The sequence below is a fragment of the Polyodon spathula genome, chromosome 18 (assembly GCF_017654505.1).
Source record: "Polyodon spathula isolate WHYD16114869_AA chromosome 18, ASM1765450v1, whole genome shotgun sequence".
Lineage (NCBI taxonomy): Eukaryota > Metazoa > Chordata > Actinopteri > Acipenseriformes > Polyodontidae > Polyodon > Polyodon spathula.
This window is the reverse complement of record NC_054551.1, coordinates 19,612,739-19,626,650: the sequence shown is the minus strand read 5'-3', so window position 1 is coordinate 19,626,650 and position 13,912 is coordinate 19,612,739. Positions and strand designations below refer to the sequence as shown.

The following is a 13,912-nucleotide window of genomic DNA, read 5'->3' as shown; positions in this document are numbered from 1 at the left end:
TAGTAGGTATTGCTAACAGATAGTGGATATAACATGAGGCTGATAGTTCAGAGAGCAGATATAACATGAGACTGATAGCTCAGACAGCAGATATAACATGAAGCTGATAGTTCAGAGAGCAGTCACCTGATCATTTTAAAATAAAAGTCTGCTCAAGGTAGTTCTAAAGCAAAAGCAGGCCTGGGTGCATGGTAATGGATTAGTCCAGCCCTGATCAATTTGTGTAAGAGACTGTTCTCATGAAAAAGAAAAAAAAAATACCTGTGTCAGGGAACCAAAGACAAGCCATCAATAAACCTTTTTTTCCCGGATTCCATGTGGCTGCTTTATTGAGTGTATAATACACTAGCACAGTAAACGGCAATCTGCAACCTTTGTTAATTTGATTTTGTTAGTGATACTACAATAAATGTGTAAATGAGGAAAAATTCACAAAACTAGAACAGGCGTTTTTCTTTTCATAATAAGTGGCGCCTGTGATGTGAATGAGTAAAAGGCTTTTTGAATTCCCCTCTGTGTGTAGTTTTTTCCAATAAGATGGCTGTTTCAGTTGTACAGAATGCCAACTGATACGTAAAGAAAACATTTTGCAACTTGTCTGGTGTATTGCAATAAAAAATAGTTTTATGTGTCGATGGCTGTGATGAAAATAAGACAAATATGCACTTTGCAGTAACGTCTTTACTTTTCAGAAAATGTCTTTGAATCCTTCAGAGTCTGGACAGCGGCTTCCTTCTGACGGTACCTGCAATATTACCCGATGGGTTGTCCAGAGGTAAGAGAACCTGAAATAAAAAAAATCTGGAATTTAGTGTTCATTCCCCCCTGCAAAATCTGCCCCAAATGAATGTAAGAAATACCAGTTCTATGGTATTTCGAACTGATGTATTTCTTGCTTGCACTAGAGTCAGTGTTTCCAGGTGACAAGTTAATGGCTACGCTCTGGTGTCCCAGATGTAGGCCGAGATTAGATTCTGAAAGCTCTATTTAGGGTCACATGAGTGCTTTAAACTTTGGAATTTCAAAGCCACCAATATGTGAAGACTAAACATCAGAAATCCAAACAAGAAGGGACAGTTTAAGTTTGCTCTCCAGATATCGGTGCTGCTGTGGCGCATTCTGATCAGTGGGCATGTCAGTGCTTAATACTGATACGTTAAAAAGAAAGCATCCCACTTTTAAGTTGACTTATTGGGTTGGAGCATTTGAGTACAGAAAGTTCAGTACATTCACTTCAAATAACATGCACAGAAATAGCATCTAAACCAGCGAATACACAGCTTTTTAAAATGCAGGTAAGTTGCAGTATTATGACGTGAGCAATACTCTGTGCTGTAATGAGGTTATTTTTCACTACTGGGGTAAAAAAGCTTATTTAAAGCAGGGAGCATTCCCATCTTTAATAAAATATGCATCATCGTTAAGTGCAGTCTGTATGATATACACTTGTCCAATTACAGATTTGAATTACATTTTTCATTATGTTAGATTAAATTAGAATATGTAATAATTATTATAATAAGTAGATTTGGGCATCCCTCGACTATAATTCCACTCTATGCAGTATATTATATCTGTTAACGATTGACACATGTTGCGTAGTACCCCTCTATATGGTTACGGATTTATATTTGAACTATGTCTCACCTCATCTTTATTGTCAATCCCCATTTTTGACATGTCAATAGTAAAATAATGCTTGTTCGGCATGACTATCTCAATCTCTTCAATCTGAAATAAAAACAAAATACAACACAGACTGAATTTGTGTAACAGGTGAAGACATTAAACACCTGGATTGTCATCACACTCTATATTTGAAATGGATAATCATATATATAACTTCTGGTTTGGCCCACTCAAACTAACACATTTATACCAAACACATCTTTTGAAAAGAAAAAAAAACAAAAACAAGATGTAGTCTCTAATACCTAAATATAAATGTGTTGAAAAGCTATATTACATTTCCTAAAACTACAGTAAATTCTGTTAACATATACAATTCCAAAAACAAATTAAAATATGCCTGCTTATACTGCTATATAAACATCTAGGTTTGTCGGTTATTTTATTTTGAATACTGGTATTTATACCCATTTTCTTATATAAAACAGATAAATTACCTAGGAATGTTCAAATAAAAAATGAACAACTCAAAGGTCCTTATGGTTTAAAGCATGCACTTACATGATATAAATTATAAAAAGTTCTCACACGTCAGTTGCTGTTGTGTGCAGATTGATGTTACAGCATTTCTTTTTAAATATAGTACTTCTATTTGCATGTCGTGGGTCAGTATTCAGCTGGGACAGCGCCCACAAACTCATTCCACTATCCTGTGGCTTTAGTAAACTAACATCTAGCAGTTTTAACACCTAATTTAAAAACACTTGTCTAAAAACTACTAAAGCAGGCTGTAAGTAGAATGTTGCCAGTGTTTGTTAATGTTTGAAATGGCATTGGGCATTATTTCAGGTTATTGACTGATGTTTTCTTTGTATTTTATCTCTTGTAAAAATGACTATATAAAGAAAATTGAAGCGATCCATGTGTTTTCATTGGAGTCCGGAAAATAGTAGCGAGAAGTAGTCTCTTTTTGTCCTGCTATTGAAACATTTTAATTTGACAGAAAAGTGGATTGGATTGGTCTTGGCACTGAGTTGAGAACAGTCCAATCCCACAACGCTGAGTAACATACCTTATCTATTAAAACGGTCTTTAAATAAGGCTTTGCTAATAGTGAGACTTGGTCAAGGCAGTGAATATTGTAACTTTATTTGGAATCAGATTAAAAAATTGTGGAACATGGTGAGACATAGCAGACATCCACATTAACTGAGTGGTCAGTTTGTACATGACCCACCTCCGGGACTCTCTTCAGAACGAGGACCTGAGTGTCATAGAGGGTCTTCTGGACTGAAGGGGAATATTCACCACGGTCGTACGGGCCTGCAAACTTTTCGAAAATAGCATCCTTTACATTTTTGCTGAAAAAAAAATAAAAACGTTTTGTTTTTGTCATATAAATAAATTTTATAGGAGAACAATAAACAAAGCACTTAATTCAGTGTTTTTACTTCAGTTGTTTGAAAAAAATTGTATGTAAAAACAAACAAGTAATGTTAAAGACTAACAAGGGTTATAAAAATATGACTTGACTGAAAACGTTCATGCCACTTGGCTAATTAAGGACATAGAAAAAAAGTAAAAACGTGTTGGGTCTAGAGCCTGACGCAATGTATCTTATGATTTATGTACACTTTTCCACTGTCCTTAAAAAGCCACTGCAAAAAACATTAAAAAGATTTGAAACATATTCATTACAGATGTAAATCATTTTTGATTAAAAAAGGATTCCTTTTAAAAAGTTAGTTTTAAAATTCAAAATGTAATTTAAAAGAAAATAACCTTGCTTACTGAACATTTGCTAAATGAATGCTATTTGCAAAATATTCAGTTTTAATTCTAAAACAAACAGAAATGCGACATTGTTCTCTAAAAAGAAGTAGCTATACATATACTTGCTAATTATGATGCATTACATTACAAGGTCACATATTGTTTTCAAACTCACAAAATGATCCTGGTACACAATAAAAAATATTTATTTCATTACAGCTGTACTTTCTAAAGATTCCAAGGACCCCCTTGGCAACAGTCACCGAATTGTGGTACAACAAGTAAGTCATCTGTGCAAGTGTAGATTACCATACTGCATCGAAGGAGACGTTCGTCAGTTTGTTGTAGCGCCATTTTGCGTACACCACCGTGCAGAAGCAGCGGTCGCGTACTTCAGGTAGAGTGGTAAACCGGTCTTTGACAAAGCCTTCAAACCCGCTCTGGGTGGTTTTCAGGACCTTCAACTCTTTTATTCCGCCATGGACCACAGGGGGCTCTGTGGGCCAAAGAACAACAACAAGTAGAATTGTAAATTAAATTACATAAACTCAAAACTACACAAATTTACACAAAGAAAAGATCATGCATCTCTCCAAAACAATTTAAACACCTTTTCAAAACAGTACTGCTCTGCATGGCCAACCCCAACTTCTATATGTCAGCGCAATGGTTTTTCTATGTTTTTCATGTATTCTTATTCATTTAGCTTGCATTTATTCTCTGTGATAAATGAGATGTAACACTAGCGTTCAGTGCAGTGGTTTCTTCTACAGTCTAGCTATAGTGCTTGTATAAGGTATGGGTATTAAAATTGCTTGCAGAATCTAAGTAGGCTTTTCTGTTTACTGCCAGCCAGAGGAGATGAACTTGCAGCACTATTTTTTAAAAATTTACAATTCTGTTTATGGAAGTTTTGTTGTGGTGTTCAACAGATCAGTATACAGCAGTGGAAAGATTAAAGGTGTTTCTAACATCCTTGTTGAAAATATATACAGACACCTTAATTATGTTATAACTCTAGCACCCCCATCCCTCCGTACCCCCTCCCAACAAAGAGAAAGAAAGAAATAACCTAATAAACTAACAGAAATAAAAGAAGATACTGTAGTAGTTTAAAGAAATAAGGGTCACCTGCTACCATTCCAAACAGAGAAGGCTGAGGAGGTTTAATTTGCATTGTATTAAGTGAGAGTAACGCATAATTACTATTAGCAGTTAGGGCACAGTGTAAAATTTCTCTACGGATCTCTGAACAGTGTATTTAATTTTTTCTACCTTAATAAAGTACATAATATCCCTGATCCAGTGGATATGTAAGGGTGAGACAGTCTGTTTCCAGTTCTGCAGGATTAACTGCCTAGTTAACAAGGTGGCAAAGGATAGGGTGTCATATTTTATTTTAGGCATTGATACCAGGGGCCTATTTACATCTGTCATGGGATGTGTCCAAATCTGGAAGATCTTAGACAGTTTAAGCATTGACCAATGAATACGATTAGGGCTTCTAGTTTATGGGGGGTTTTTTTGATCACGTGGTGTCCCTTTAAACATATTTTGAACCGATTCGCTTTCTTAATCAAACACTAATTACCAAAGGAAGTTGTTTCTTTTTACCCTCATATCTTCATTGAGATAACAAACAACGTGCATTCATCTCACCTGATTCTATTTGAACCTGTATTTCGTTCAGGCTCTAATCACCGAATTCAGCTTATTAATTTCCACTGCATTAGTTTCTAGTAGTGCATCGCTAATTTAAACAATTTGTTAAGGCTTAACAACTATTAATTAATGTTTAAAGGGAGGGAAAAACTGAAAGCTAGAAGCTCTAATTATGATGGAGAATCTTAAATTGTATCAATCCATGCCTGGCGCAGATGGAGGATGAGTGTGAGTGAGAATAGACTTCCACTCATCATTCTCAAGCTCCAAACCCAAATCTCACTCCCATATACCTTGTAAAGTGGATAATGAAGAGACAAGCAGAGAGAGAATAGTCTTATAAATTTCAGACATCAATTCCTCAGAATCGAGCTTCATTTTGAGTAATGAGTCTGTGTGGAAAATTAGTTATTCTCTTGCGTACAAAGTCCCATACGTGCAGGTAATGATTAAAGTGTGTGTAAGGCAGACTAAATTTCTAAGATAGCTGTTCAAAAGATGCAAAATTATTATTAATATAACAGGAATGAAGAGATCTAAGACCATGTTCCTGCCAAATGTGGAAGCCCCAGTCACACAGAGAAGGTCGAAAAAGGTGATTTGCATTTATAGGGGATGACAGGGACAATGCTAATAGTCCAAAATGTCTTTGGAATTGTGCTCATATCCTGAGGGAATGTACCACTAAGGGGTTAGTGCTAAATTTGCTAAAGTGGATAGAGAAAGGGAGGAACACACTAGAGCAGCTAGAGATGATAGTTTGCAGGAGGCTGCCTCTATTTGTGACCAAGCTGGATTATTCTAACACGAGTTGGATTGCAACCAATATAATATATTCCGCAAGTTGGCTGTCCAATAATAGAACTGGGATAGACCACCCATTGTTTCTTGCCTTTGGAGGTAAGTTCTTCCAAATAAAGGATGTAATAAGCTGATCAAGTGTATTAAATGCTTTAAGGATAAAAACTGGGACACACTGAAAAAGGTATAAGAATTTGGGAAGCATATCAATTTTGTTCTAGTTGATATGACTAGTAAGTGAGAGAGGCAATGTGGACCAATGGATAAAGCTGTGTTTGGTGTGCTCCAACAATGGCGTAAAGTTAGATTTAATTAGATCAGCGTGAAATATTTAGAAAAAAATATTATTGGTGCAAACAGATGCAACAGGGGAAGAGTATAAGAATTTGACCCGAAAAATAAAATTTGAGCCATGCAACGTGGTCAAGGGCCTTTTCGGTGTCCAATGATAGCAGAACCTCAGGAATAGAGGAGGTTAACGGAGTGAACATTATATTAAACAGATGTCAAAGGTTACAAAATGAATGTCTATTCTGTATGAACCCAGTCAGATCTGTAGATATTATAGAAGGGAGGACAGATTCAAGACGACAAGCCAATACCTAAGCAAGAATCTTGACATCAACATTAAGAAGAGAAATAGGGTGTTATAGGCTGCATTCAAGGTTTTTTTTTTAATTGTTTTTCATAAAGCAGCACACAGTCATGCTGTGTCATTGCTGTTGCTTAGGTCTCCTCAGCAGGCCTCTTCACAAATTCCATGGTCTGGCAGAGAACAGTAGGCCATACCTTACATCCAGGTTGTTGCGCAGCACTTGCTTTACTTCTCCAAAGGCAGAATGTCTCTTAGCAACAACAGAAGCACAGTCAGGAAATATGAATATTTTTGGTCCTTGAAAGGTCAGTTGGCTCCCCCTGCAGGCTTGGTGGATGATTTCCTCACGTATGTGAAAATATGGAAAATGGAGAATAAATGGGCGAGATCTTTCACCATCTTTGGGCCTTTGCTACAGCGCCCTATGGGCTCTGTCAAGCAGCCGCTTTTCTTTCAGACTGAGACAGCCTTTCAAAAGCTGCGCTATAAACTCTAGGTCGAGGCCCCTCCGCACCCTCTTTAATTCCAATTATGCAGAGGTTGTTTCCACGTGATCTGCCTTCTAAATCTTCGTATTTATTTTGAAGACCCATGAGCTCAGGTGTTAGTCGCTTTACCTCTGTCTCCAATGATACAGTCAGATCCGACCATGCAGAAGTTGCCTGCTCCAACATCGCCAGTTTTTTCGCCATCAACAGAGCCCCGCAATGTCGCTGTAGAGGACTTCAACTCGTTATGAACCTTAGGAATCTTCCCGTGCAGCCCCATTGATTTTGTCATCCATTCTGGCACAAATATTGGTTTTAAGGGCTGTGATGTCACCGTTTAAGGAAGCAATTGCCATCAGGAACTCCGCCCCTGTCAGGATTGCGCACATATCAGGGTGCATCTCCAGCAAAGACAGTGTGGCACTCAGCACCGTCAGGATTGCTCACATCTCGGGGTGCATCTCCAGACAAAGACGGTGTGGCGCAGCCCTCAGACTGAGAATCTTTCTTGGAGCGCGGGTTAGGCATTGTAAGGTGATGTATTGAAAATAAAACAAAAACTTAAACATGTAACTGTAACAGTACTGGAATAAATAAAAAAATATAATACAATAGGGGCAGTATTTTTTTTTTCTATTCATGAAAATGTTTACTTGATCACATCACCCTACGTCTTGCCCAGCTGCACTAACTACCTGTAAAGGTCAGGATTATTTTCAAAACTCTCCTGCTCACCTACAGTGCCCTTCATCACACAGGTCCTGAGTACCTCCTCAACCTGCTGACCCGCTATGTCCCTGACCGCAAGCTGAGGTCCTCCGACTCTGGCTTGCTTGTTATCCCCAAGCAAAAGTGCACCACACTTGGAGAACGCTTATTTAGCTTCATGGCTCTGATTCTTTGGAACTCTTTAAGCCTGATATCTGCTATTAGCTTCTATGTTGCTGCTACTATTTCATATATTATGCACTTTCCACTGTATTTATTACATGTATGTATTATGCTTCTTTTTTTTTTTTTTTACTGTGTAAAGCAACATAGGAGCTAACAGATGCGTCCTCCTCGCTCATTGTTCAGCAGCCCCCCCAGCATTAGTTTTATTGCTGTTTCTTTATCCGCCTTGTGAAGTTTAACCCCTTAAGCTTACCGTTTTGGTTCTGCTCAGCCTCACAAAAACGAACCATTTCAGGACAGTAAACAAAAGCGTGGACATGTTCAATAGCGTTCTGTGGAGCAAACAAACAGTAGGGTAATAAATCTGAAGCCGTTACATGAATAAAATAGAGATGAAATTGGCATATATGATTTTTGTAATAAAGAAATTGTCTGACGGTCCAGTATTCAATACCACTACTGCTTCATATGTGGTTGTATTGTGATCTATCACATCTATCTGAAGTGCATTTTGCTAATGCCCATGCATACAATTGGGTGTTGCTGATGTTCAAGGTCATGGAACAGATGGCAGACTTGTGATTTGAACCCAGACTCTCCTCTCACTTAGTACAGTACTATTAAATTGGTACCAGTAGTAGAGTACCACAATGGTAACATTTTCCTATTTTGATATACCATGCGTGCTCTGGTCCCCCTCCCCTCTCACCTCTTCCAGCTGATGCCCCTGCCCTACTCCCTTTTATTTCCTCTCTTCTTAACTCCCTCCCCTCTGCCTTCAAACAGCCATCATCTTAAAAAATCACCACCAGATGATCACCACCATCTTAAAAAAAACCCTCCCTTGATCCCTCATCCGTCCAGAACTACTGTCCTGTCTCCCTTCTCTCATTCCTCTCTAAAACCCTCGAGTGAGTGGTACACTGCCAGCTCTCTGCTTTCCTGTCAACACATTCTCTGCATGACCCCCTCCAATCTAGTTTTCACCCGGCACACTCCACTAAAACTGCTCTTCTCTCCGTCACTAACTCTCTACTCTCTACTCATGCCACCTCCCTTTTCTGTCCTAATTCTCCTAAACCTGCCTTTGACACAGTCGACCACTTTATTTTCCTCCCTTGCTGACCTGAACTCTCCAGCACTGCTCTTTCCTGGTTCTCCTCCTACCTCGCTGAGGTGTGGCTCACTTTTTTGCTCTCTTTCAACATGTGTCCTCCAAGTCTCATCCTAGGCCCCTTCTGTTTTCTCTCCCACTGCTGATCTCTATTCCTCTTGAATTCAAGAACCTTGGTGTCACCCTCGACCCCTCCCTCTCCTACTCTCAGCACATCTCTGGCACACTCCTGTCGCTTCTTCCTCAGCAACATATACAGCATTCGCCCCTTCCTCACAAACTACTCCAAACAGCTCCTAGTTCAGGCCCTGGTACTGTCCCGCCTTGACTACTGCAACTCCCTCCTGGCCGACCTCCCTGCCTCTGCTATCTGTCCACTCCAGCTCATCTAAAACGTTGCTGTTTGCCTTTCACCCACACTACACCGCTGCTCTGCTCTCTGCACTGGCTCCCTATTGCTGTTTGCATCCAATTCAAAACTCGTGTACTCACCTATCGCTGTCTTGACATTTCTGCTCCCTCCTATCTCCAGACTCATTTCTCCCTATACCCCCACTCACCCCCTCCACTCTTCTACCAGTGGCAGATTAACTGTTACCCCCCTCCACTCCCCCACTTCAGAGCCTGCTCCTTCTCCACCCATGCCCCTTGGTGGTGGAACGACCTACCCACGGACATCAGGACTGCTCAGTACCTGACCACCTTCCGATACCTCCTCAAGACACACCTGTTCAGACTGCATCTGTAAACCTCACAACTCTCGACTATACTGGACTGTACGCCACCCAGTTGTACCTGTACTTGTATCGGCTTGTACTTGAACTGAACTGCTCCATACCTTTCCGTATTCTACTACTGCTCTTAATTATAACTACTTCCTGGATCTTATATTTGACTTTACTCTTATAGGTATCCATATTCACATTTTTGCAATTGCTCTTATTTGAAATCATTCTCATCCATTTATCGTACTTACTATGTGTTCATACTGGACTTTACTTGTATAAGCAAATATTTTTACTATAAGTTAACTGTTCTTAGTCGAACTCACTCTTAAATGTAATTATTTATTGCATTCTTTATTTTGCTGTTATTTGAATTGATCTTATTTGGTACTGATTTTATTGTACTTTATAACTACTGTTATCTGTATTATGATATTCTGTAATGTGATATTTTATAATGTGATCATTTGTAATGTGATAGTTTGTACTGTGATATTTTGTAACAATTGTAAATCGCCCTGGATAAGGGCATCTGCTAAGAAATAAATAAATAACAATAATAATAATAATAATAATAATAATAATAATAATAATAATAATAATAATAATAATACCAATTATAAAAACCAAGGTATGAAGCACTAATTCTGCTAGTTTCTTCTGTCACCCCCCTGTATGGGGAAAACAGACCACTAGACTGTGAACACAGAATACGATATACTGCAGTTACCATCTCCAAACGTCTCCATTGTGCCTCGTCGATGTTAACCTTGGCACGTGTAACATGTTTGAAAGAGGACAAGAAGTGGTCACACACGTCCACAGAGAATTCTTCCAAAGTCCGGATCTACCAAAAAAAAAGATACGTACATTATTTGCTAAGTAGCTCAGTGAAAATAGTAGTTATGGGAAGGGCTTGGAATGCAATAGAAGCAGCAGGTTCTAAATCGCTTGGTATAGTTAGGTAAAGTGAAGTAACAGTGTATTTTTATTTGTTTGTCCATTGGACAAATCGTTTGTCCATCCACTTAAACATACCATCACAGCAGAGTTACAGAATACATGAATTGAGAAGTGCAAGTGTAATGGGACAAAAGGGCTACCTATTTTCTTAGTGCTGCCCACAAACCCAGAACACAGTTATGATTCTGAAGAGGCTAATTAATGGAAGCTTGCAAACGTTTTCACCTGACCCTAGCTTACATTCCAGTTATGATAACAATTTATACAATAACACATACCCCTCTCAGTTTTGCTAAGGCATGGACAGAGTTTTTGATGGTATCAGTAGGAATGATGTCAGAGTTATCCCCGTCAAGGTAGTCTTTTCGTGTTTTCAAAGACAAGTCAACGTCCACCTGGATTTCTTTAATGTAATGGTGTTTCCCCTCGCGTCTGATATGCAGAAGCTTCACTGTGTTCTTTCCATAGCTGGTACGGACAAACTCAACATACTGCAGAAAACAAATAATTAAATAATATTAGAAAAATTATGAATGAAAACATACTTTACCATTATTCATGAATGTGTAAATTAACAGCTTGCTGTGGTTCAAAAGACGCAATAAGCAGAGTAACAGACAACTTAGACACACATTTGAGTTCTTGAATTAAACCTCTGACTATCTATTTCCTAGATTTGGAACGTTAAGTTTTATTTTCCCTTTTATAAAAATGAACAAAATAGTGGTCTAAGGTTGAATCTCCTCATTTATTCCATATCTCATAAAAGCAAACCCTCCATTATTATTATTATTATTATTATTATTATTATTATTATTATTATTATTTATTTCTTAGCAGACCCGTATCCAGGGCGACTTACAATTATCACAAAATATCGCATTGTAAAATATCACACTACGGATAAGAGTAATTGTAAAGTACAATAAACTCAGTAGAAAAAAACATAAAATTCAAATAAGAGCAAAATAAAAAATACAGTAAATAATTACATGTAACAGTGAGTTTGACTAAGAGCAGTTAACTTATATAAAAAAACATTTGCCTATATGAGCAAGTCCAATATGAACACAAAATAAGAACAATAAATGGATGAGAATGATTTCAAATAACAGCAATTACCAAAAACCGAGAATATGGATACCTTTAAGAGTAAGAGTAAAATCAAATACAAGATCCAGGAAGTAGTTATAGTTAAGAGCAGTGGTAGAATATGGCAAGGTGTGGAGCAGTTCAGTGCAAGTACAAACTGATGCAATCCTTGGTTAGCATTTTGAACAAGAAAGCAAGATTTTGTGATGCAAAGCTAGAGAGACTAAGTGTGCAATACAAGAAGATTGGGATTACCATTGGAACTGTCATGATAATACCAAAGTGCATTTTCTAGACCAATACAAACTAAATGATGAAGGCCAGCTAAAAAAACCTTTACAAATCACCAGGAGTAGAAAAAAATATATTTCTAAAAAAGTATACCACTTAACAAAGGTGAGTTACAAAAACTAAAAAGCTAACTCTAATAATGGCAAAGAAATTGTGAGTAACGTCTGATAAGGTCCAAAGTTTTCCGATTTTTTCTTTCTTACTGGAATTAAGTCCAAAACCGACAAACTGCTTTAAAATTTGGCTACACTTCTTTGAATACAAAAACAAACACTGGTAAACTAAATATTTAAAAAATGTAACAGATCTTTTAACCATTTATGAAAAAATACTAAAAGAAACAAATATTTTTGAAGAGACTGAGAAAGACATTTAGTCGTAATGTTTGTCACTGAATTTTCATAGTCTCTAAGCTTCAACAAACTTTATATCACAGGTCAATTTTCTGTTGTATTAACATAGAAAATGAAATAATAACCTTCCTTTGACAAAGCACCCCCTGCCTAATAGCAATACTATTTTCCATACCTTGTTATATCCCAATGTGGAGGAGTCAGGGGCCATGTTTCATTGCTCACTCAAAACAGACTCTTGAGTTGAAACAGATTGGAACTGCTCTGGCTCTTAATCGCTTGCCTTGAGGCATCTTTTAAAGGGTTACGTTTGTACTGTGGGGACTGCAATTATTTACACAGATAGAAAAAGCCAATAGCATTGTCACATTACTGTAATACAAGACTAACAGCATTTAAGAATCCGCCCTGGAAAATACTCAGGTATTTTGAACGATTTCAAGCTGATTAAATTAAAAAAAGACAAAAAGACATTTCACACACTTTCACAGTCTCTTTAGCATTGAAATGAATTTAGAAAACAAATATTACAGGTAACTTGTATCTACTACCATGGTCTTAAGAAAACTGGATCCTTTGTAGCATTCTGCATTGAAGTTTATAACCAACCACGGTTGTTCTGTGCAGCATTGTGATTATACAGATTGGCTGGTCTGACTTCTTTACCTTCACAAAGATTGAAGCATTGGTACACAATTGTTTATAAAGCTATCCTTAGCAAAACTGCAAATTATCTTAATAAATTGCTAATTACCTCTAGTAGTACTTATAATCTTATATCTCAGTCTGATCTAAGCTTTTCAGTTCTTAAACTTTGTATACAATTTTAAAAAGGCATTCTATGGTCTTGGAATAAACTTCAGGAAGAACTGAAACTTACTGTTTTGATCCCTTCAAAGGAGTTCAAACAAAAAAATGGACATCTCTGTAGCTGAGACCTGTTTTTGTTTTGTCCTGTGCTACGCAAATAGTTCCCTTACCAACTGGTAATTATTGCACTAGCTCTGATTTAATGATCTATAGTGTGAACCATTGGTAGAATAACAGTTTGATAGTTTCATATACCAATGGTATCTCAATGCTAATAATTAATGCAATCTGGTAATTTAATTAATTACTTAGATGCTACTGTATCAGGATCAATCTTCCAGTTGCACTGTGTTTCCATTGCTGCTAATGCTATATATATATATATATACTTTTACAGGCGGTAGTACCAGGTAGTTTCGTTGATTTAAACAGGCAGATGGGGAGTCAGTTTCAATGACCCCTAACAGTTTCAGATCCCCTATCGGAAACTGAGGGGACTTCACAATCTGCACAGGAAAATAAAAAACAGCTGTGGTGTTAATCTAATAGCAAGACATAAACTAAACTGAGGAAAGAAGTCGTCAAACCGAAGAGGTTAGATATCAAAATATATGCAGGGTTTCTGATTGAGAACACATAGTAGACCCATTATTAAAATACTTAGCAGTAGTAGATTCTGGAAAGAAGTAATTATGGACAAAAATGGAAACTGAAAAAGTGAT

At 37.5% G+C, this 13,912-nt stretch overlaps 1 protein-coding gene across 1 annotated transcript; it reads right to left on the bottom strand.

Moving 5' to 3' along the window:
• Positions 1-663: 663 nt before the first annotated feature.
• Positions 664-12,671, bottom strand: uox (urate oxidase). Its single transcript, XM_041278279.1, has 8 exons — positions 12,556-12,671; positions 10,923-11,135; positions 10,412-10,528; positions 8,096-8,174; positions 3,712-3,898; positions 2,867-2,990; positions 1,648-1,731; positions 664-785 (listed from the first exon to the last, which is right to left on the bottom strand). Exons 1-8 carry the CDS (start codon positions 12,589-12,591, stop codon positions 711-713), a joined length of 915 nt encoding a protein of 304 aa, XP_041134213.1. The 5' UTR covers positions 12,592-12,671; the 3' UTR covers positions 664-710.
• Between the last annotated feature and the right edge of the window lie 1,241 nt (positions 12,672-13,912).